This window comes from Mustela erminea, chromosome 1, assembly GCF_009829155.1.
Source record: "Mustela erminea isolate mMusErm1 chromosome 1, mMusErm1.Pri, whole genome shotgun sequence".
Classification (NCBI taxonomy): domain Eukaryota; kingdom Metazoa; phylum Chordata; class Mammalia; order Carnivora; family Mustelidae; genus Mustela; species Mustela erminea.
This window is the reverse complement of record NC_045614.1, coordinates 69,250,197-69,276,015: the sequence shown is the minus strand read 5'-3', so window position 1 is coordinate 69,276,015 and position 25,819 is coordinate 69,250,197. Positions and strand designations below refer to the sequence as shown.

Here is a 25,819-nt window from a genome sequence, read left to right as displayed (position 1 = left end):
TATTTCCCATAAGATCTTCTCAAAGAGTGGACTCAGACAACTAAGTGAAAGGGAAAGCATGATGGGATCAAGATCCTTTTGGAAAGATGGATTAGTGAAGAAACAAGAAAAAAAGAAACAGGAAACAACCTTTAGGGCAGTGGTTGTCAAAGCTGGAAACAGAATCTCCGAGAACTTGTAAGAAATAAAAATGACCAGGCCCTGCCCCAGTCCTGCAGAATCAGAAAACTGGATGGGGCCCAGCAATCTCTTTTAACATGTCTTTGGGATTCTGATGCACACTTCAGTTTAGGGAACCCTTACTGCACCAGGACTGTTTTTCACCAGGACTATTTTACAGGATTGATGTATCAGAAAACTTTTAAGTTTTAAGAATTAAAAATACTTCTTTAACAAACTTAGGGAAATATCCCTAGATACTCAATTGTATGTGAAAAATCAAATAATCATAAGTTTTCCTTGAACTAGTTCTTTGTTTTCTGTATGGTTTACCCCGTTTTTGCACTTAAAAAAATTCTAAATGGAAACAAGGTTAAACCTCAGCCCTCTGGCAGACATGGCTGGTTGCCTTTTCATGTGGGTCAGTCTCATCTCTGCTAGACCAAGGACCCAACTTCAACACTCTAGTTAGAAATAAACAGGCCCCAGAAAAATCAAAATCGTAAGGGGCCTGACTGATAACTGCAATGTTAACTTTTAAATTTACTATAAGAAATGTGATTGCTAAAAAGACAAGATTTCTTTCCCTTATAGGACTTAGATATCCAGAAATTCAAAATGACTTTTAGCAGATTGAAAATCCACTGTTTCAGAGCAGAGCTGGGTGTTCCCACTTGCTAGTGAAAAACAGTTTGAAAGCCTGGGGCACACAAGTCAACTTCTTGCGTCCAAATTTTTACATGGGTGGTTTTTAAGCAGATTCCATGTAGCCAACTATTCCTCCATTTGGAAAAGGCCTCAGGCATGCTATAAAATAACTAACTATTCAGGCTTGGGAGCACTATGGGTCCTTAATTCACCTAATTTATCAACAGGCATTTACCAAGTTCTTATGTGCCAGGCTCTGTGCAAAGTACTGGGAATAAAAAAAATATTAAGCCAATCCCACCTGTCCAGAAATTTAGTTTAGAAAAGACGGAGGGAGTGGCAAAATAATTACAAAATATAGTTAATGAAATAATACAGTAATGCACTGAGTATTACCGGGGAAATCTCTGGTACAATATTTAGAAGGGGGAGTGGATTTGGAAGGTATTTTCCAAGGAGACAGAGAACTCTAGATTGAGGCTGGAAGATGAGGAAAGTCACAATTCATTTACAAAGCATCTTACATGGTCACTGTTATCCACTTGACAGTAATGTTAGCTTGTATTTTATAAAATGAAAATTTCTGATTTTAACCTAAATTCTATGCTAGGGCAATAAATCTATGCAGTTACAGATCAAACCTAGGAGAAAGAGGTATCTAATTTGGTGGAAAAGACAAATTATGGGTTGTTTAGAGAAAAAGGGTTTTGCTTACCTCTGACAGATACACAAATAGTAACAGTGTTTGTTAAATAAAGGTCCTAGGATTGGTCTTTGGCCATTTGACACAGTTTTTATTCGAACGTAATTTATTTTAACAAAGGTTAATATCCTCAGGCTACTCTCACCGTGAACTTATCTTAGTAACTATATTGTAAGTTTTTACAAGGAGTTTGTTTCGTCAAGGAGAAACAAAAGCAAGCAATTTTTCATTGCTTTTCAGTTGACTACTCAGGGAAGCGAAAAAGGCCAAGACAAAGCAAAGCAGCAAATCCTAGTAAATAATAAGTTACAGCAAAAGCAATGTGCCTAGGTTCTTTAGCTTCCTTCTAAATCTTTTGCTAGGAGGTTCGGATCACAACACTTCTATGATAAATGGACTACGGGGAAACATAGTCGGAAACAAACGTAAACCGTCTTTGGTTTCTCATTTCTAAACAAGTTAAAACAGACGCGGTGCGCACACTCCGGGCCCTGGCATCGCCTCAGTTCAGAAGTTATCACGTGGACCTAAGGAGACTCTGCGCGCTGACTCCCCGAACCCCTTTTTCTGCGCTGAGCCGCCCGAAAGCACCACTGGAGGCCCTCCCGCCGTGCTCCTCACAGTTCCACCCAGCGTGGGCCGCGCGGGATCCCTCCGACCTGCTCCACCTCCCACCCCATACCAGGAGGAAGGAGCGTCGCTCTCGCGGGCCTGTGCAGAGACGCATGCGCACCGGTGCGCCAGCCCTACTAACGGGCGCGCGCCGCAGGGCCCGGCGTTCCCACCGCCTTCGTCCCACGGGACCCGCTGACAGGTTCCTACCGATAGTGATCGCTGAGCCCCAGCCCTGAAATCCCAGTCGGGCGCGCACCGCTCGCGCGTCCTTCCGGCGCCGGCCGCGGCAGGTCGCTCGAGGCGAGTTCAGCGCGCTGCGGGGGCCGAGCTTGCGCTCTCATTGGCCGACGTCCGCCCGGCCTTCTTCCCTGAGCGCCTGCGCGCAGCCGGCCGTGGGGGAAACCCCTAGCAGACCGCAGGCCTTTGCCCAGGTGACCTGGTTGTCGTTCCCGCTCTCCCGAATCCCTTGGCCCTCCACCGGCCGGGAGGGGGCTCAGCGGAAAGCTTTGAGAGACGCGAATGAGCCCTCCGAGACGTAACGGCCTAGGCCGGAGGGCGTCGGAAAATGAGTAGACGGCAGGTGGCGGGACCTGACCGGAACGGGGTGGACATGATGGGGAGTAGAGGGTGACCGAGCACGCGCTGGAGCCTGGAGGAGGGGGGGGGAGGGGTGACGAGCGCATGCTCCGGGACGCCTAGCGTCCCCGCCCCCCGCCCTGTCCCGCACCCGGGCGCCCAGGGAGGGGGCGAGGCTGGCCTTGCAAATCGCCCGGGGCATTTTCGGAGCAGAAGCCTTAGGTCGGCTCTCTTGAAAGCTTTTTTAAAGGTCTTACTTAAGTATGCCCTTTGGCATACCTTTCAGAAACGTAGCTAATTCCTAAACATTTTCTCCAGTTTACATTTTTTTCCTTTGGTCCCTTCGAGATCTTGCTATTTTCAAACCTTAAGCATTCCCTCCGCCCCCCTTTTTAAAACTATTCATCTTGGGATTTAGCTTTACTTGGTCTGGTGGCTTTATCCCCAGGAATGGCCACAAGTGAAATTAGGCAAATGCAACAACCGCTCTTTTCTCTACCTTTTGGCACTGTTCAAAGAGGGGAAAAAAGAAAGACGCCTTCATTTGTTTCATCCCTAACGGCTCTTGCTCTGGACAATTTGGTCACTTGTGATCCATTCCATCCAACCCCATTTTTTTTTTTTTCTTTTCTAAAAGCTTAATTTACCATCGTGCGCATTTTATCTTTTCAGATGCATCCTGGCCACCGACATCTAAATGGTTTCATATTTCTCTCCTTTCTTCGGTTTTCAGTTTCCATCTATAGGAAGGACTAATTTATTAAGTGTCCACTTAACCATTCTCTTCGCTTGTCCTCAAAGGTGCCTCAAACTGATGGTATTAATCTCCAAACCTATTTTCTAGGTGCCGCATTTAAGTAATGGCAGTTACTCTCACCGGCTTTCTTCATACTAGAGAAGTGAGCTTTTTTCTTTACCTCTCCTCTGCCTCATTTCCCATATCCTGTTCTAGTATTCATTTCACATTTCATCATATGATAATAGGCATTTTGTTAAGTGCTAGGATTTAACTTTTTTTAATCTTGGGAGGGTATAGACATACTCCAGTGATGCTATTACCATATTTTGAAAACTTTAGGAAATACCTTCAATCCCCTTAGTCACGACTTACTCTTTATTACTCAGTTTATTCAGACTTTCTCTCTAAATGATTTTAAATTCTGTTTTTAAGTATCAAATCAAGGATTGAGAATGATCATCTTGGAGAATGTGCTGCAAATCCAGAAGACTTGAGAAAAGGAATTTAAACTTCCTGAGGTGATTAGGAACAGTCCTTGTTAGGGTATTTATTTTGTGATCTATGTTTAAAATACTGTTTTCTTTAGTCATATCTAATGCAACAAATTACAAATTTTCAAAATACAAACACTGTAAGATACACTAAAGGAAAATTATTCAGACAGTAATTTAAAAATTTTTTGGTATAACTCAGAACGTGCCTTAGAATTTTAGCATTTGAATCATTTTTTGTTAGTATTTACTATTCTAGATTACAGATTTAGAATTGGACTTAGACTCTGTGCTGTTCATAAACTTATTTCATATCCCTAAAGATTTATCTGGAAACTCCAGTTACCTGCTCACCTACTTTCCCTTTTATGTCTCACTCTTATTAAATGCTGCACAATATTCAGTTTTTGATCTCCCACTGTTTAGATTTCAGAATAAATAGGGGTTTACCTAAGTTAAAGGGAAGTCAAAAAGTAATTTGAAAAATCACTTTTCAGTGTGGATAAAACCATCTTGCATACTTTAATCCAAACTTTTAGTGTTTGGAAACTATTAACTTACTATATAAACCAATAAAGGGCAAAAGGTGAATACAGTGAAAACTATTTTTACTGCCTTTTATTTTCAACAATGATTACTTGAACTTAAAAAAAAAAAAAAAAAAAAAAAAAAAGCCTTTATTAACTAATGGTTACTGAAAAGCCAGACCTTTCCAGCCCACTTCATATTCTCTTTCAACCATTTCAGGGCAGAACAGTGCTCCAAACTATAAACCTGCTCCTTATTAACATTGACGGTCATGTGCTTAATGAAGAGCTTTGGATCTGATATACGAGCAGCCATAATTAATCTTTCCACTGCAGCTTGATAATCATCCTTGCTCCGAGATTTGTTTTCTTCACATCTACAAAGTGAACAACTCACAAAGTCAGAAACTATAGTTTCTTTAAAACAGTCATCTACATTTACTGGTACTAAGCTATGAGTCTTTTTTAGTGATAGTGGCTTTCAAATTTTTCAAACAAGACACATAGTAAAAGACATTTTATACTGTGACCTGTATATACCCTCATACATAAAGATGGAAGTTTCACAAGACTTACCCTTAAGACAATGTACTCTATTTTCTACTGTCTCTTATTTTTTTGAAAGATTTTATTTATTTGACAGAGAGAGAGAGCACACATGCAGGGGAAGAAGCAGGGAGAAGGAGAGGCAGGCTCCCCGCTGAGCAAGGAGCCCGATGTGGGACTCAACCCCAGAACCCTGGGATCATGACCTGAGCTGAAAGCAGATGCTTAACCAACTGAGCCATTGAGCCTCCCTTTTATTTTTTTAATAATGTGGTTGCAGGGCTGCCTGAGTGGCACAGTTGATTAAGCTGCTGACTCTTGATTTCAGGCCTTGATCTCAGGGTCGTGAAATCGGGCCCTGCCCTGAGTCTCACTCTGCACTCAGCAGAGTTGGCTTACAACTTTCTCTCCTTCTCCCTTTGCCCCTCCCCCATATGTGCTTTCTCTCAAATAAATTAATATTTAAAGAAAATAATGTGGTTACAAAACCCATATTGATTTTACCACACAAATGCACTACAACCCACAGTTTGAAAAATACTTACCTAGAACACAGCTAATAACCTCTCTGTATTGTGAAAGTTGATAATGGCATAACTAGTCACTGTAATGTGTACAAAAATAGTGAATTTAATCAAACTTGGAGTTATTAGCAATCACATATTTTACCTTGATATTAGCTATTTTTAATTCTAAGTATGTACTTAACAGGTAGCTAACATTTGGTAACAGAATAGAATTGTAGCTATATGTCTTTACTAAATTTCCAGTTACTTTTTTTAGTCTTGATTTAAGAGTTTTCTCTAAGTGCTACAGTTTACTCTTCTAATAACTTTTCTACCAGTCTCCAAATTTCATAAAATTTTAATGACTGTTTACCCTAAGAGATAGGGAGTGGGAAGTATTTAAAATAGAGATGTGGCTGTTACATTAGGCATCAGTTGTTTGTGTTCACTGTATCCTGCTCTTGGAACCTGCAGGGCCCAACAGCAAGGTGCAAGAATGAGTCTCCTTGCATTAACACCTTAGTGTGGGGCACAGAATGGTGCGATTGAGGACTTCAGCTTGGTCACCAAGTTGAACCAGTCATCACAGAGAGGAAGGATTGGCAGGTGCCTTCTACTACTGAATGTAGTAAGTGTCCTAAAGTGTGGTGGACTGGGTATATGCCAACTAGGTGCAGTTTTTGAAAGCCTCCCTAAGAGAGGTTAGTGTAACAAGGCAGGTCTCAGGATGATAATAATAATAAAGAAAATAATATTGTTTGGGACAAAGTTAAAGATTTAGGCATGTCACTACTTTTGCACTGAGGTCAAAAATACCCCCCAAATTCAACAATGACTAAAAAGGCTGCATATATGTGGGGAATGGAAAGCTATGAGAAAATCAAACCCTCAAGCTGGGGAGCCCAAATGCTTCATGCCACTTATAGTGCACAGTAGTACAGAAGGAGGCCCTCAGAAAAAAATAAAGCTATAACAACAACAACAACAAAAAAAGCTAATTGTAGTGGTTTTTTAAAAAAATGTGAACCTAAAATTATTTTCTGGGGTGCCTGGGTGGCACAGTCAGCTAAGTCTCCAACTCTTGATCTCAGCTCAGGTCAACCTCAGGGTTGTGAGTTCAAGCCCAGTGTGGAAACTACTTAAAAAAAATTATTTTCTAATTTTCTTCCCCTTAAGTATGGCCTAGGTTAAATGACTCACTATCACACATGGAATTAAGCAAAAATGACAGTGTGTACCTTTGGACACTGGTTATTAGATGACAATTCTTCCTGGGTCTCTGCATTTCTGTAAGTTTTGAGAGCAGAGACACTGACTATCTCTTGTTCTGCCTTTCAAGGATGTTTATATAGTGGACCATCTTGAAAGACAAAGACAGGGTCTTCTAGAGCAAAGAGAAGGTTTCCTTATAGCCTCACAAGATAGAGATGATATTTCTCGATATTTCTCTGAAGAGCAACAGGGCAGGCATGCTTATCATTCATTATAACAGGTCCCCTGAAGTTCAAGATTACTCTTCTGTAACAGAACCCAGTGCATGTAAAGGTATCCAGCTGGGCCCATCTGTTGGACTCGGGGAGGAAAACAGGAGAAACATCTATGCAGATAATCATATTGCTTGCTGTACCATAAGTAATAACATCTTCTGTCTCCAATGCAAGAATCTTGTGTCTTACGCTAGGATCTAGGTGACTACGTCAGACTGACTGGTAGCCTGCAAATAGAGCCTTCGCAGTTCTTGATATGTCATAAAAGGGACTGTAGCTTCCTCCTTGCCTTTTCTCTCTTAGATCACTCTCTCAGGTAAGTTAGCTGTCCTATCATGAAGACACTCAAGGAAATGAGGATTCTTGGCAATGACGTATTAATGAGCCATCTAGAAAATGGATCCTCCAGCCTCAGTCAAGTCATCAGGTAGGTGACCTCAACTCCTGACCCACTACCTCAGAGATCCTGAGCCATAACCATACTGCTAAGCTACTCCAAAATTCCTGACCCACAGAAACTAAAATAATATTTGCTGTTTTAAGCTGTTTGGGGATAATTTATACACAGTAATAGATAATTGATAGGATATCCAAACTGATGATGTGGTTTATACCACCGGTAAACTGAAGAAATCTTCTTGTCAAAAAACTCTAAAACAGGAGACCCATGAGATCTTTATTAGTTTCCTGGATAGGCCGATAAGGAATTGAAGTGGTATAAGCCCAAATTCTGGGATTTTACACAAAATTATTTGAAGAAATACCAGTCTTTCCAACACCTACATTATAATATTATGCATTTATAACAACACTTCAAAATCTAGAAACTAGGCTGATGGCTTTATGTTCGACATAATTCTTTACTGAATCAAATAAACCATTGCATATTTCCCTTTTAGACTTGGTTTTTAGATCTTCTGTGTTGACCGGAAAGATAAGTAACTTTTAGATACCTATCTAAAAATCTATCTGTACACAAGAAAGACTGATTCTTAAAAAGGATCCATTTCTCTGTCCCTAGAAAGCATCTTTGAAGTTGCTAATGTGTTTATTAAATGTTACCAGCTTGTTTGGTTTTATGTCTCCAGCAGGTCAAATCCTTTTTCAATTTAAATGTTACCAAAGTTTATAAATACATACATATACTAATATATATATATATTTTACATGTAATAAATAATGTGAATATGTATATATACATACATACACATCTATATGTGTTTGTTTATATAAAATATGCATAAAAATATATAATGTTTATTATAAAATGTAAGATGTACAAAAATATTTACATCCTAGGACAGGTGTAGGGAGCCATGGTGCTTTTAGCATGCAAATAGAAGTTATATCAACTAACCTTTTCAAAACTATCTGCAGTATCTGTGTAGAAGTTCCAGGACTCTGAATACTACTAGCATTAGATACCAGGAAGATTTCAATAGCTAAAAGCATTTCAATCTCAGATAAATAGGAAGGAATCAGTAGAAGTTTTCTGTATAAATTTCCCTCCAATGGTGGGTAGCAACCCAATGAAAGAGCACCTAGAAATCAAAAAACAGATCAAACTTTACTAAAACCCCAAAAGGTGAAAAGCTAGACTTCCACAGGTGACTAATTACTTACCTTACAGAATCGGTCTGCACATCAGGTTTATTATACAAATTACATGGTTTATTATACAAATGATATATCCTAGTACATTTGATATTATTATTTGTAAAATGCTTCTGAAACATTAAATATGAAGTAAGAAATTTATTTTAAAAACTCTGCTCTAAATATTAAATTTTTGAACCTCATTGTGGCAACTGCCCATTTATTTCAGTTTCTTCTTTTTTTTTTAGATTTTATTTATTTATTTGACAGACAGAGATCACAGTAGACAGAGAGGCAGGCAGAGAGAGAGAGAGAGAAGCAGGCTCCCTGCTGAGCAGAGAGCCCGATGCGGGACTCGATCCCAGGACCCCGAGATCATGACCCGAGCCGAAGGCAGCGGCTTAACCCACTGAGCCACCCAGGCGCCCTGCCCATTTATTTCAAACCATAATCAACACAACATAATTTCAGAGTAACTAAAAAACCAGAATAGCAACTCAGGTTTTGTTTTAATGGGATCCGCTCTAATGGCAACTACATATATTTGTAATTATTGCCTATCCTGAATTATGAATCCAAAATGTTGAAAAAAGTAGAAATTATAATTTGATGATTTTTCTGTCACATAGATATACTATTTTTGAACACTTATTTATATTGCTGTTATAGTTTAGGTAATAAACATTTACTTTCTATTATATGTGTGACATTGAGCTAAGAACTATTTAGATACAAAAATAAGTAAAATATGTATCTTTCCTGTAGGTGCTCAGTGTGTTGTAGGTGCTCACCAATTCATGTTCTAAAAATTTTACTTTTCAAGAAAAGAGATTTAATTTTTAAACTGTTCAGGTGTTTCTTACAAATGATATATACGGAAATCCCCTTAAGTCCTAAGACATCCAAACTGTATATAGACAATATTATACTGTTATGCTTTACTGAAACCAATTTAAATCTGTATATAAAAGTTGTTTAAAATATTTTGTTAGAATAAGTTCTTTAAGAAAGCTAATGTGGGGGCTCCTGGGTGGCTCAGTCATTAAGCGGCTACCTTCGGGTCAGGTCATGATCCCAAGGCCAGGGATGCAGCCCCACATCAGGCTTACTGCTCAGTGGGGAGCCTCCTTCTCGCTCTCTCACTCCCCCTGAGTGTGTTCCCTATCTCACCATCACTCTGTCAAATAAATAAATAAAATCTTAAAAAAAAAAAAAAAAAAGAAAAAGAAATCTAATGTGGATGATGGTTAATCTATGAGGACTTACTGTGTGCCAGGAACCTGTGTTAAATACATAGGTTTTACCTAATTTTAACTGACAGTTTACTACCTTTGAAATTAGGTACAGTGACTCCCATATGATAGGTAAGGGGCTTTGGGAATCACCCCAGCCTTCTGACTCCACAGATTTTAGATTTCTAAACACTAGGTAGTCCCACCTCCCTAGGTCTCTTAGAGGACGAACCCTATCAACTCATTAACTTTTCTAGCTATTGATAGGTATAATTTACATACATTCTTATTTTACTTTGCTGACCAGATGGGGGAAACAAAAAATAACAAACTGAATAGAAATTTACCATCATTAACTTTTCCGCCTAAAAAGCAAATTTGAAAAGAAAAATATTCCCATTTGGTTTTACAGGAAAAACAATGGAAGGACACACTAATAACATCTCCCTTCCTGACTTTTCAGCTCTGAGAGAAAATCAGTATTTTTTAGGACTAGGGAGAGCAAATCAGGAGCATTAGGAAGGCAACTTTATTGTCCCTGGACAGTTGCCTTGTGATTAGTTTGAAAACAAAAAGCAAAGCCAAGCCATAAATAAAAGGAAAGACAATTCACAGAGTGGAGAAAAAAACTGAAATTCATGTATTCTACATAGGACTTGCATCCAGAGTGTATATATATCTATATGTATATTATGTGCATGCATATATGTGTGTACTCTTACAACTCAACCAATAAATACAATTAAGAAACATACAAAGAAAAAAATGGGTAAAGGATTTAACAGACATTTCTCCACAGAAGATACACAAATGGCCAATAAGGGGACGCCTGGGTGGCTCAGTTGGTTAGGCAGCTGCCTTCGGCTCAGGTCATGATCCCAGCGTCCTGGGATCGAGTCCCGCATCAGGCTCCTTGCTCAGCGGGGAGCCTGCTTCTCCCTCTGCCTCTGCCTGCCGATCTGTCTGCCTGTGCTTGCTCTCTCCCCCTCTCTCTCTCTGATAAATAAATAAAATCTTTAAAAAACAAAACAAAAAAAAAAAAACAAATGGCCAATAAGCACATGAAAGGTGTTCAACATCATTAATATTATGCAAAATCAAAACCATAATGAAATATCAGTTTATATCCATCAAGAAAGCTAAAATAAAAAACACAGTGTAATAAGTGTTGGTGAGGATATGAAGAAACTGGAAATCTCAAACTTGGGTGGTGGGCATATAAACAAAATGATGCAGCTTCTTTGAGAAAGTACATTGGTAGTTTCTCAAAATGCTAAACACAGATTTACCATATGAGCCAGCAGTTACGCTCCCAAGAAAAATAAAAATATATGTCCACACAAGAACCTGCATGTGAATGTTTGCAATAGTATTATTCATAATAACTAAAAAGTAGACATGACTCAAGTGTCCATCAAAGGATGGGTAGATAAATAAATTCTGCACAATGGAATATTATTCAGCAATAAAAAGGAATAAAGTATTGATACATGCTACAACATGGATGAACCTGGAGACAATATGCTAAGTGGAAGAAGCTAGTCATAAAAAAACTACATACTGAATTATTTCACTTACGTGAAATGCCCAGAACGTGCAAATCCACAAAAATAGAGTAGATTAGCTGTTGTCTAGGGCTAGGTCAGCAGGAGGCATATAGGGAATGCTAATGTATTTAGGATTTCTTTTTCTGGAGGTGCTGAAGATGTTCTAAAATTAGATTGTGATGATGGCTGCACAATTCTGTGAGTATAATGACAACTAATGCACTGTCCACTTTAAATGGGTGAATTTTATGGTATGTGAAGTTATTTCAGATTTTTTATTTTTTTTTATTTTATTTATTTATTTATTTATTTGTCAGAGAGAGAGAAAGAGAGAGAGCAAGAGCGAGCACAGGCAGAGTCAGAGGGAGAAGCAGGCTCCCTGCGGAGCAAGGAGCCCGATGTGGGACTCAATCCCAGGACGCTGGGATCATGACCTGAGCCGAAGGCAGCTGCTTAACCAACTGAGCCACCCAGGCGTCCCATGTGAAGTTATTTCAATAAAACTCTATAAAATATTAAAAAAAAAAAAGCAAAACAAAGGCACTAGCACTATAGTCTTAACAGTATCTTAATGAAAAAGCCATTGGCCCAGAATCAAGTACTACTAGACTGATTATAAGACACTGAAAGGCTTTCCTAGAGTGCTAACTATGGGTGAAGCGAAATCTAAAGATCCAATGATACTTTAAATGTCAACATTGACAGGAAATAAAATGTTGAAAAGACTGGTTAGTGATTGTAAATTACTCATTTCATTCTATAACTCAGGTAAATTAAAAACAAAAAACAAAACAACAAAAAGAAAACAAAAGGCACCTGGGTGCCTGTTATGCGTCTGCCTTCTGTTCAGGTGATGATCCCAGGGTCCTAAGATGGAGCCCAACATCAGGCTCCCTGATAGGCATCAGGGAGTTTGCTTCTCCCTCTCTCTCTACCCCTCCCCCTGCTAGTGCTTTCTTTCTCTCTTTTATAAACAAAGAAAATCTTTTAAAAAACAAAAATACTCTGTCCTATACCTCACCTGCATAAGTCCCAGAAGTTCACGGCATGTGAAACTAGGAACAGATATGTTTAGATAAAAGGAAAAGTGCTAGCAAAAGGTACTGACTTGCACCTAGGCATGAATCGCTTTAACACTATTAAAAAAGAAAAACTATAAAAATAAATTATAATTAGGACTAGAAGAATTTGGGAGAAAAGTGGGGAATGATTGCTAATGGATACAGGGTTTCTTTTTGGCATAATGAAAATGTTCTGTGGTGATGGCTGCAAACTGTGAATACCTTACCACTGCTATAAATGGGTGAACTGTAATGGTATTTGACTTATATCTCAATAAAGCTGTTTTAAAAAATTTTACAAGTTTTTTTTTTTTAAGTTCAACTGCTTTTAGAATTTTATTTCCAACTAAAAAATAGAGATCCATAGAAATCTCACTGAAATGTTTCCAAGTTTAGGTTTTGTTCCTGTGACATCTAAACACCTTCTAATGGCATGTTCCCCAAATTGCATAATTATTTGGAAAATAAATAACCCCATCAACATAATTCTAAAAACTAAAATCAAGAAGTTACAGCAAACTGTATGTATATACCTTGTGTGTGATTTCTAGTTATCTGCAGGGAAATAGTATAAGGAGTTGAAACAACCACAAAATTGAAATGAGGTGTTCATGAACAAACAATTCTACATCTCCTCTAAATTTCTGATCACCCTTTAAAAAAAAAAAAAAAAAGAAAACTTCTTTCAAAACTTCTTTTGATTGACCCAGCACATAATCTGTATACATTTAACTGAAATGAAAGTTTTACCAAATAATACTTAACTTACTACCTGTAATATTTTCTTTCTTGTTTCATTGGGGAAAAAGTTACCACCTGCTAAACTGATCACAGCTGGTAGAAAACACTTCCAAATTCAGAAAGGTTACTTTGCTGGTAGGAATGGCTGGGATGTTTGGCAAATCTGGCACGGTAGTGACACATAGTAGGCACTCAAATGTTTGTTATATACATAGCAGTTAAGGAAATAGAAATTTAACTGTGTCTGGGTGGCTCAAGTCATGATCTCAGGATTTTGAGATCTACCTTAGAATTCTTTCTCTCCTGTCCCTCCCCCTCTCGCTCACTCTCTTTCAAAAAAGAAAAGAAAAAAAAGTAAATTTAAGATGAATTACTGCAGGAATGCAGAAAAGAATTGTTTTCTGGATTCAGATTCTATACAAAATTACTTCCCAATTCAAATATCTGTGGGGTGGCTGGGATTAGAGAAAGCATTAGTTTTCCCGGCTTACTGGTTAGGGAGAAACAATTGTAAATAGATTAACAATATTCTATTACTAGGAGCCATGCAAAAAACTTGTGTATCATGTTCAGTAATGGCAGCCTCTGTACTTCCTATGTGGCCTGCTATAAAATATTCTAACTTATAAAGATTGGGGATATAGCGGGGATGAATAAAATATATAAATACTCCTTAAACTTCATTCTACCAGTTATTTTACTCCGGTATACTTACAAGCTAAGCCAAACTGGTTCAAATGCTGTCATTTATTTCCTTTGTGCACCCTCCAGTGGGCATACTGATGTACAAAGAAATGAAGATATAGTAAAACAAACAAACAAACAAAAAACAACCAAAAAAACCCCAAAAAAACAAAAAACCAAGAAAGAGTAAGTTTCCAAAGAGAGCACAAATCTGGGTAGACCACTATTATCTGAATGTGTATCAACTGTTCTTTTTACATATTTAAATGCCTAGTCATAAAAATTATACAAGGCTTCAGGGTTAGAAAATCAAAGTCAAACTAATGTATCAAATACAAATTTTTTAAAATGTAACTTACTTTTGTAGTGGGCTCTGGCTTTGAGCCATAAACAACTCCTTCCTAAAGAAGTAATTAATCTTCTAAGAAAGGAGAAATCAATAGGGATGTTCTTTGAAATCATGAATTCTGCTACAGAGGATGACATACCAAGACTGTTGCTTTCTATACAGGCATCCAGAAGTTTATTAAAGAGAAGGCTATACTGTGAGACCTCCACAGTTTCTGGAAAACAAACAAACAAAAAGGTATAATGAAATCGATTTTAGTCTCTCCATCTTCTCTCTCTCACTACTTTTCCTTTCTCTCTGTTCCCCTTGGCACTTTGCTTCCCACTATGGGAGTCACAGTCACTGAAATGCAATCATCTTATAGACTAAGAAACAAATAAGCATTCAACAAAAGCAAATACATTCATTTACTTTGTAACAAAGAATAAGAAAGGAAGCTTGACAATTATTGCAGAGGCTGCATTAACATCCATTTGTGATCCCACGTGTCTGCATCTGCAGTGTCTCAAAATGAATGACTTGCACAGTTCTGCTTGCATTGTCTACAGTTCAGAACTCGGACTTAATTTCCCATGACTAAAAATAAATCACCCCCTAATATTCTCTCTCAAAAACAAATCTTTCATTGGGTATTTCTAGTTCAATTCCTCACTTAGAAGAAAGTGAAGTCAGTGCCAAGTCTCTTATTCCCTATATTTAGTCAGTTCAATCTATAACCTAGACTCTGGTCTTTATCACTTTATTGGCAGCATTCATTAGTGATTCAGGCCTTAGCGGAAAATTAATCTCCTTACCTTTTTGTCTCTTCCTGAACATCTCTACCAGTGGAACTTCTCTGACTGATAAAGCACTGTGGGAGGCCCTTGGGTTAACATTCTGATGAAGTGGTAAGCTGCCACTCTGAACCTATCGCTCAGCTCATTTTGACCCAAAGCTTTTGCTCATGCTTCCCTTAACATGGACTCTCTTCCTGTTCATATAAGACCTGAGTGTTAGGATTCAAGAGCGCTACCTACTATTGCCCACATTAACATTCCCTTTCTTTGAACTTGTCATTTGTTAATTTCCTCCAATTATTCCATGTTTCCCTATGTTCCAAGGTAATGGAAACTAAAATCTATATTTATATATAGTAAGTAACAGAAAAAGTATTTTTCATTATTCTAATACAATGAATTTTGACCACATAAAGCTTGCTGTGGGCATTACTGTTTGCTGCTGACCTGACAGGTAGGGAAAGGGGACTGATGAAAACAGTTGGGAAATGCTGATAACCCAAAGGTAAGCACCCCTGCTTTAAAAAAATAAAACAAAAATCAAAAAATCATATTCAATTTTCAGAGAACAGATTTGCAGAAAACAGTATCATTAAAAATATATGTTGAACCAAAACAGGTGCAGAACTGTTTCTTCTTTAATCATCAGATGGAGATGCCTGGGTTCTCAGTGAGTTGAGTGTCTGCCTTCAGCTCAGGTTATGATCCCAGGGTCCTGGGATGGAGTCCTGCATTCTCCTTGCTTGGTGGGGAGTCTGCTTCTCCCTCTGCCTGCCTCTCCCTGCTTGTGCTCCCTCTCTCTCTCTAATAAATAAACAAAATCTTAAAAAACTTAAAAAAAAAACAACAACAAAAAAAAGGTGGACAATAGATTTTTTGAAACTTTTGAAACAACAGATTAATTGAAACATACCTTGAGAATTTTGAAAACCTGGTAGATTTTGCAAAACTTCAAATGTCTGTCTATAAAGGCTCTTGGCTAAGATTTCATGTGCAATTGTACAGAGCAGATTATGTCGATTGAGTACATCCAGTCTATCACAAGGCCACAGTGGGGTATTGATGATCCATTCTGACTCTTCCAAAAAGAGAAAGGTACTAATAATTTATACTACAGAAATTACACTTAACAGTATAATCACAACTGTTTTCAAATATGTTAAGCATCAATACTTAAGTATGTGTTCAGAAAAGATAACAATGACTCAAATTCATTAAAAGCAACTTATATAGTGATGATCACCATCCTAAGGAGATATGAACTAATGAGCACTTTGTTATATGTATTTTTTAATTCTTCATTTTTCTAAGTGTACAAATCAGTTATTGATTCTGAAGTTAATGTTTATTTTTGCATGACAATGTTTCGACTATAGTGAATATTTGTTATAATGTAAAATATTATTTGTGTGGGCAAGTTTAACAACTTTACAATAAAGAATACATAATTTAGGGGCCCCTGGGTGGATCATTTGGTTAAGCTTCCAACTCTCTTGATTTCAGCTCAGAATATAATCTCCAGGTCAAGAGATTAAGCCCTGCACTGGGCTCTGCAGTATACTCAGTGTAGAGTTGGCTTGAGATTCTCTCCTTTCCCCCTGCCCCTTTCCCTGCTGGCACACATACTCTCTCTCTCAAATAAATAAAGGGGAACCTGGGTGACACAGTTAAGCGTCATACTCTTGGATTCAGCTCAGCTTGTGATCTTAGGGACATGAGACTGAGCTCTACATCAGGCTCCACAATCAGTGTGGAGCATGCTAACATTTCTCCCTCTGCCCCTTCCCACACTTGAGTGGTCTCTCTCTCTCTCTAAAATAAATAAACCTTTAAAAAATAAAATACATAAATAAGATCTTTAAAAAAAAATCATAATTTAATTAGTTATTTTGGAGAACAGGTTTTCCCACCAGTTTCTTAAATAATTTTTATTATAAAATATTTTGTATGTACACAAGAATATCTAATGTACATAAGTTATAAAAACATAATAAAGTTTTATGTACCTTTCATTCATCTTTAAAAAAAGAATATTACTTATAATTGCTGAGTTCCTTGATTTCTGCCCTGATTTGCATATCAAAAGCAATAGGAGACTGTAATACACAACACTGAGGTGCTAAAATATTAGATATGTCAGTATTTTATCATTTACCTAATTCCCTCAATCATCATATACAAGATACATAAATGAAACATTGTTATATAACAAATCACATTTCCATGTTCTTTTTTAACTGGACTAAATTCAGGAGACATTTTTCCTTTGTGACCTTCCCAGCACAATAAATACAAAAAATATTAAAGAAAGATTTGGCAATTCATGTATACAATGCCAAAATAAAATCTTAATTGTCCAGTATAGCTTTAAAACAGGAGCTTATTGTTAAATTACTAGAGCCCACTTGATTGACCGATTGCTTGACTTGCCTTACAGTATGTGCTACGCAATGTTTTACAAATACTGGTGCTCATTTAAACAGATACTTTCATTACTCCCAAATTTGCTTAAATTTTACTATATCAAGAAATTTAGATGAACTTACTATCTTCTGAAAGACTACCTAAATCATCTGTTGAACATAATTCTCATTTCCTCCCAATAATTCCCCAAAATAAAACCACTAAATCACCATTCCTTATAAGCTGAATTTTATTTTTATCAAATAAGTTCAATTATTTTTTGTTAAACATATATCTGGTAGATATGTCATATTTATAAAAAGTAGACTACTAAGTGGTCTTTTCTCATAACAATTACATTGTTCTTCATTTAGTACTCATTTTTAAATTATTAAGGTAGAATAATGGTCCCTTTTTTGAAAGAATAGATGGTATTTTAGGAGATTCATTTTGAAATCTTAACAAACTGTGTAGCTATCTTAAAGAATCTGAGTAAGTTGGTCATTTTATGTACCAAAATTAACTGAGACTGGTAATTGGGAAGTCATTTGGAAATTAATAGCTTTTAACTAATCCACCCCATTCATAACTCTATCGCTTTTATGAATATTTTATAAGAACTCTTATGAGAGGGTGCCCGGGTGCCTCAGTCAGTTAAGCGTCTGCCTAAGCGTCCAGAGTCTTGGGATCAAGTCCCCATGTCAGACTCCCTGCTCAGTGGGGAGTCTGCTTCTCTGTCCCTCCCCTGGCTGGTGCTTTCTTCCTCTCTCTCTCTTACTAACTCACTCTCTCTCTCTCTAATAAAAAAATAATTTAAAAATCTTTAAAAAAAATGACTCTTATGAGAATTAAATTTTCAAAAACAAAACCAGTTTACTTGTGTAAATACTAGTCTTATGGTAGTAAAAGTTCTCATTGCATTAACCCTGTTTTTCTCTGTTCCACAGTTGGGAATATTTTCCATTTGTCTAAAAAATCTGAGTCAAAGGACAAGCAAATTTTCTATAATATCAATTGTTTATTTACCTTCCAACATATGCATATTCAATCATTACTCATGCAAGATTTTGAATATAGGGCACTAAGAATATAAAGACTATTAAGACAGTCTGCAGAAAATGAATCTCCAGGCTAGTCAGTGAGATTACCAAATTACTACTCTTTACCACAGTGAATAATGCATATACCATAAGGAATATCTAAAGATACCTTCCCCCTTTAATATATACATTTATTATAATCCCAATCAAATTTCCTATAGAACTATAAGAAAAACTGACTCAGTAACTCTGAAATTCATCCAAAAGAATAAACACTTGAGAATGTAAATAATAGTTTTGGAAGAGAAGGTTGCATATTCTAAAACCAACTAAAAAGAGTTTGGTGTGGGCGCCTGGGTGGCTCAGTGGGTTAAGCCGCTGCCTTCGGCTCAGGTCATGATCTCAGGGTCCTGGGATCGAGTCCCACATCGGGTTCTCTGCTCCGCGGGGAGCCTGCTTCCTCCTCTCTCTCTCTCTCTGCCTACCTCTCTGCCTACTTGTGATCTCTCTGTGTCTAATGAATAAATAAAATCTTTAAAAAAATAAAAATAAAAAAAAAATAAAAAGAGTTTGGTGCTGCCACAGAAACAGAAATCCCTGGGAGAGAAAGCTAGTACAGAAATAGACATAAGCAGACACAAGATTCTAATATAAGGTAAAAGTAGCATTTCAAATAAGTGAATAAAGGAAGAGTTGTGACATTTTGGGGAAATAAAATTACATTCCTACCTCATATCAAAATTTAAATCTGGTAATGAAACCAAAATTTTGAAAAACATAGGGTAAATATATAATTTTGAGATCGCTAAGGACTACCTAAAGCATGATAAAAAAAAAAAAATTAGGAGTAATTTAAAAAGCAGAAACAGACCCATAAATACTGAGAATAAACTGTGGTGGACAGGGAATAAACAAAATAGGTCAAGGAGAGTGGGAGATAAAGGCTTCCAGTTATGAAATGAATAAGTCATGGGAATAAAAGATATAGCACAAGGAATATAGCCAATGGTTTTTTTTTTTTATTTCAAGATTTTATTTATTTGACAGAGATACAGCAAGAAAGGGGGAGGGAGAGAGGGTGAAGCAGGCTTCTGGCTGAGCAGGGATCCCAATGTGGGGCTCAGTCCCAGGACCTGGGATCATGACCTGAGCTAAAGGCAGACGTTTAACAACTGAGCCACCCAGGTGCCCCTAGTCAAAGGTATTCTAATAGCACTGTATGGTGATAGATGCTAGCTATGCTTGTAGTGAACATAAACATAATGTATAGGGATGTTGAGTCACTATGTTGTACACTTGAAACTAATGTAATACAGTGTGTCGGGTATACTAAAAAAAGGAATATTAAAAACATTAAAAGTTATAAAAAAAAAATACTAAAAAGATAAAAAGCAGTTTATGTTTAAGTAGAAAAAGGCCAGATGGGCAAAAGAAAAATAAAATGCAAAAATGTCATAAAGTTAAAGGAAAATGAGAAACTAAGAAAAATATTTGCAAATATCCCAACAGATCAAGGACTAATATCTTTAATATTAATTAAGGCTAGTCAGTGAGATTATCAAATAACTATATCATTAATTAATAACAATATTATTAAGAAAGAACTCTCATAATATTAAGGGGCATAACTTACAGTACGGTATTTCCTAAGTGTGATAAATATGCATCACTGATTTAAGTACCTGACTGATTTTTAGTTACATAATTTTAGTAATTTATTTGTGTATTACAAAAATTATAAAAATAAAAAAGCACATTAAGTATAAAAACAGATTAAACTGGTGATTTCATAGGTATTATTGTTCAGGATAAGTCCAGGCTGGTTGATTTACTTTAAATTAATATTCATATTTTGGGGGGCCTGGGTGGCTCATTCGGTTAAGTATTCAACTCTTGATTTTGGGGAGTCGGCTTGAGATTTCGCTCTCTCCTTCTCCCTCTGCGCCCTGCCCCCCGTTCACATGCACTCTCTCTAAAATAAATCTTTAAAAAAATGTTTATTTTTAAAATATAAATGGTCGCTACAGAAAATTAAAGCAAAACAGAAAGTACAAAGAAGAAATTAACAAAAACCTAATCAATCACTGAAAATAACCAGTGGTCACATTTGATGTGGTGGTAATGACCTAAATAGTGGCTATGCTTACATAGGTAGATAGAAGTGAAACTGTTATATGAAAACAGAGACTGAAGAAGATGGCCTGGCCTAACACAACATTGTGCTGAACAGAGCCTTCCACTGATTGAAAATGAAGATGATACAGTTTTATAAATATTAACATTGTTTATATGCTTATATTAGCACTGCAATAACAGTCACTGGTCTAGGTATTCAGGCTAACATGTATGCTAAATGTCCTACTACAAAAAGATTAACACTTCTCTAAACAAACCAAAACACACACACACACACACACACACACACACACACACAAACACACGCACACGCTTTAAACTATTCTAGCCTACAACAACAGAGATGGGCCTTGAGAGCATTATGCTAGGGGAAATAAGAGAAAAAGAAAGACAAATACTGTATGATCTCACTTACATGTGGAATCTTAAAAAAAAAAAAAAAAAAAAACCAAACTCCTAGCGCTGCCTGGGTGACTAAGCTGGTTAAGCATCTGTCTTTGGCTCAGGTCATGATCCCTGAATCCTAGGATCAAGCCTACATCAGGCTCCCTGCTCACTGGGATGTCTGGTTCTCCCTTTCTCTTCCCCTCTGCCCCTCCCCCTTGTGCTTATGCACTTTGTCTCACATAAATAAATAAAATCTTTAAACACACACACACACACACACAATTCCTAGAAAAAGAGATCACATTTGTGGTTATCAGAAGTGGGAGGTAGGGAAATGGATGAAGGTGGTCAAAAGGCACAAAATTCCAATTATAATATTGGGGATGTAATATACAATATGGTGACTATAGTTAACACTGCTCTATGACATACAGAAAAGTTGTTGAGTGTAGATCCTAAGCCTTCTCATCACAAGGGAAAAAGCAACTTTTTTTTTTTTGGTATCTGTATGAAATGATGGATATTAGCTAAACTTGGAGTACTAATCGATTCACAACATATGTGCCATTATGTTATACTCCTTAAACTTACACAGTGGTGTTTATCAATTATATCTCAATAAAACTAGGAAAAAATCTAAAACAAAAACTCCTCTACACATTTCCTCCCTAGGAAGGTGCAAAGATAGTTAAAGGAAGAAAATCTGTAAGTAATGTATAATAAAAATGGTAATACTTAATAGCACTGGTTAACAAACTAAAGGAATGACTTGAGGAAGTGTGGTTTAGGGACACAAGGGAGATGGGAGAAGTCCTCATGTGAGAGAGTTATAGGGTAGTGGTCTTCAAAGTGAGGTCCCCAGACCAGCAACATCAGCAATATCTGAGAATTTGTAAGAAATGCAAATTCTCAGGGCCCATCCCAGACTTAATGAATCAGAAAAATCTGGAAATGGGCCAAGTAATTTGTATTTTAACAATCTTCCAGTGTGTTCTGATGGTCAGTTTTGAGAACCATTGTCTTGGATTTATAAAAACAAGATCAGAATCACCGTCTTCCTCAGGTGGCTGAGTAGGTTAGATCCGGGTCTATTTGTGTAGTTTGTGTTTTGGCTCTAGTTGTAATTTCATGAAGTCCATTTAGAGGAAAGACTAGGGAAGTAACAGTACTGGTATAAGGCTTAAAAATATGGACTTTGCAATCAGACAGACCTAGACTGGAATTCTTGCTTCATACTTATTTGCTGTGTGATCTTCTCTGAACCTCAGTGTCTTTATCTTAGGATACCTTCACCTACCTCACTGGGTTAGTGTTGATTAAATGAGATGACACAAGTAACAAACTTAGCACAATGCTTTGGTATATAGCAAATACTCATGTTATTAGATCAATAATGAAGAGAAAGACTAAAATCTGAAAAGAGACCAAGAACATGAACTAGTAATTCACAAAAAAGGAGTAAGAGTTAAATTTTCTAATAAGTAATGTATGTATAGTACATTAAAGCAGTTAACAGTCATTTCTGGGTAGACTGCATAAGGAATTTCTATCATCAGTTTTTCTTATCTACCTTTTCTTATTTCTTGATAATGAATATGTGTGACTTACATTAAGGCAATAATTTATTTTAAAGTTCAAGGGCAGCTTCTCAAGAAATAGCATAACTTTATAAAATGTATATTCTAAAGAGTTAAGACACTTATTCTTCAGCCTTGAAACAATCATTATATAAATTATGATTTTAAGGCTCTTTTTTTATGCTGGTAAGGGGAGAAGGCAGGAATATGTTGTTCAATTGTCAAGATAGAAGCTACTAGTGCTGCGAAAGAGTTTTAAATGTCAAATTAAAAAGCCAAAATAAGGGGGACCTGGGTGGCTCAGTGGGTTAAAGCCTCTGCTTTCAGTTCAGGTCATGATCCCAGGGTCCTGGGATCGAGCCCCGCATCAGGCTCTCTGCTCACCCACCTCTCTCTGTCTGCCTCTCTGCCTACTTGTGATCTCTGCCTGTCAAATAAATAAATAAAATCTTTAAAAAAAAAAAAGCCAAAATAATAGATTTCTTATCATAAAGTCTACCACTAAAATGTGTAAAATATTCTGCATTTCTCAAACATGACTAATGTATAACTCTTCTACAGAAAGTTTAGTAGGTAATAAGTACATATTTTTTTCAAAAGGAAAAAATATAGAAAAAAATATGTAAAAAGTTAATCTGCCACTTATCCCTGTCCTCCAATCACTCAATTGCTCTTCCCAGAAGCAAGCACTACCATTTGTTTCTGGTGCATCCTTCTACAAATAATTTAAGGGTATAAAAGCAAATACGTATTTATCAATATTACTTATTTTTGTTACTGTGCAACTGTTCTGCACATTCCCTTTTTAACCTGGCAATAGATCCTGCAGATCATTCCAAATGAGTATCTATCTGCCTCATTCTACTCCATCTTATGGCTATCATCCTGATAATCAACTGGTACTCTCTTAATGGACATTTAAGTTATATGAATCCTTTGTTATCACTGTTGATGGTGAAAAATTAAAAAAGATTCTGGATAATTTATAGTACATACGCTTGCATTTGCAGGAGAAATTCCTAGAAATAGAGATGATATGTAAAGGGAAATAAGCATGCCTAAATTTTGACAGATACTTAGCCAATAAACTGCTAAAGACAATGTATATGAATGCCTGTTTCTCTATACTCTCAGGAAAAGTATATCACTAAACTCTTGTTTTGCTAGTCTGACAGTAACTTTAATATGCATTTCATATTACATAATATGTAATATATAATATGTATTTCATAATACGTGAGTATTACTCTCACGTGTTACAAGTGAGATAGAGACCTTTGTATTTCCTTTCTACAGACAGGTCTGTTTATTGCAGAATTCTTTTAAGAACAAAACAATTCTGGGGGAGGGGCAAGATGTGGCAGAATAGAGGACTTCATTTCATCTCCTCCCCCGAATTTAGCTGTATGTCTATTATAAAACCATTCTGAACACACACAAATTCAACCTCAGATGCAAGAATATTTATTTGGATCTCCACAAGCAGAAAAATTACCTCTTTTTGCAAGGTAGGAGGTGCGGAACCTTGAATCTTCTGGGGAAATATCCAAAGATAAGTGGACAGGGGAGGGAGCCTCCAATAAGCCAGACACCAGGAAGTGATATAACACCAGGGCAAAAAAACCAGGACCTTTGGAAATCTATCTAGTGAGAAGCATCCCCTTCTGAAAAGGGTACAGGGAGTGAAGAAGGGCAGGATTCTAGGTATCATTGTAGACTCAAGATTTCCAGAAGACTGAAAGAACGGGGAGCCCGAAGTGATAGAATGCTCAAGCAGTAGAGTGGGGAGACTGGTTACGGTCAGCAAGCCCAGAGGGTACTTTCAGCTCTGGGCACCATAAATGGCTAGCAGAGCCTGGACACAGAAAGACCTCTGCCTGACCACTCTGGAAAGGACTAGAAGGTGTGGGCTGTCTAATATCCTAGGGGAGATATAGAACAGCTTGTGCCCATGATAGGGACAGCTCTCAGGGCAGTGTGGCGACAAAGAGATACCGAGGCAACACTGAGCATGACCTAGGAGCTGTGAAAAATGGTGCACATGCAAGAGCCCATGGCCGCTGGCAAAGTCATAAGGCCCAAAGATGCTGGCAGGTCCCCGTGACTCCCCAGGAGAGGTGCCCTGGGCACAAACTGCATTAATCTGTGGAGTTTGGTACATTCAGAGGTGGAAATAGATTGACCTGGAACATCTGTTAGCAGGTGGGGGTACGACACCACAACACTGGAGCTCTGGGCTTGAGATTCCTTCCTCTAAAGGGAAGTGGAAAGATGCCAAAGAACAAAAGTCCTGCAGCCAACCAGCTCACATTAAGCCCATCCCCCTGAGAAGCTGTGGGGCAATTCCGGACAGGCAAAGACACCTAAGTAGCAGGCTGCTCCCCCAGAAGACAGACTGGAAGAACAGGTTTCAAATAAGCAAAGCTTATTTCTGTCAAATAAATAAATAAAATCTTTTAAAAAAAGGGAAGGGGGAGTAAAACTCTAACGCCCAGGAATAATAATATAGGGAGCTCCAGTTGTTCCTTCACAACTCGCTTATACTGCAGGGTAAACTTTCCATTTCTTTTTTAGTTTCATTTCTTCTTCTTATTTTTTTTAACCCTGTTCCTGTTTCAAGTAGATTATTTCCCAACCTATGTTTTTAAGTCACTTCTTAATTTTATTTTTTTCACATATATTTTATAGACTTATGTCCCACACTAGCCCATTTTTCATTCTATTCAATTTTATCTTAATATATATGTCAGTTCTGATTTCTTTGCAATTTGGGGATATAGTGTCTTCTAATACACAGACCAAAAATCAAGCAGGAACAGGCAGATCACCCTGCTGTGTCTACCCTGAGAGATTATAATCACTCTTCCCACACCCCTCACCCTTTTTTCCCCCTTTTCTTTGTTTCTTTTTTTTTTTTTTTTTTTATTGTTTTGGATCACCTTGGCTCTGGTGGCATATCCGTGGTAGCTTTCGACAACTTCAGATTTTTTTCTAAGGCGCATTTTGTTTATGTAGTGGTTGATATTTTAGATTCTGTACATTCCCTCAACCATCCCTCAACAGAATGACTAGGAGGTGGAACTCCTAACAAAGAAAAGAACCAGAGGGTGCCTGGGTGGCTCAGTGGGTTGAGCCGCTGCCTTCGGCTCAGGTCATGATCTCAGGGTCCTGGGATCGAGTCCCGCATCAGGCTCCCTGCTTGGCGGGGAGCCTGCTTCTTCCTCTCTCTCTCTGCCTGCCTCTCTGCCTACTTGTGATCTCTCTCTGTCAAGTAAATAAATAAAATCTTTAAA

General features: G+C 37.5%; 2 protein-coding genes across 8 annotated transcripts in view; both read right to left on the bottom strand.

Annotated features, from left to right (window-relative positions):
• TCAIM (T cell activation inhibitor, mitochondrial) overlaps positions 1–2,819 on the bottom strand; it is a 46,095-nt gene extending 43,276 nt beyond the window's left edge. For 2 of the 6 annotated variants that reach the window (XM_032309037.1, XM_032308865.1), the window contains exon 1: positions 2,333–2,438. Coding sequence is in view for 2 of the 6 variants with exons in the window: in XM_032308713.1 (XP_032164604.1) it covers positions 2,333–2,808 (476 nt within the window). In the remaining 4 variants the exon portion in view is untranslated. Of the gene's footprint in view, positions 1–2,131 lie in introns of all 6 variants that reach the window. The other 4 variants (XM_032308713.1, XM_032309018.1, XM_032308785.1 and 1 more) reach the window with 4 other exon arrangements.
• A 1,562-nt stretch (positions 2,820–4,381) lies between these two features.
• TOPAZ1 (testis and ovary specific PAZ domain containing 1) overlaps positions 4,382–25,819 on the bottom strand; it is a 132,523-nt gene continuing 111,085 nt past the window's right edge. For both annotated transcript variants that reach the window (XM_032308531.1, XM_032308602.1), the window contains exons 18-21: positions 15,897–16,061; positions 14,218–14,421; positions 8,355–8,538; positions 4,382–4,835 (exon numbers count right to left, since the gene is read on the bottom strand). In XM_032308531.1, the coding sequence (XP_032164422.1) occupies positions 4,616–4,835; positions 8,355–8,538; positions 14,218–14,421; positions 15,897–16,061 (773 nt within the window). In that variant the 3' untranslated portion in view covers positions 4,382–4,615. The remainder of the gene's footprint in view (positions 4,836–8,354; positions 8,539–14,217; positions 14,422–15,896; positions 16,062–25,819) is intronic.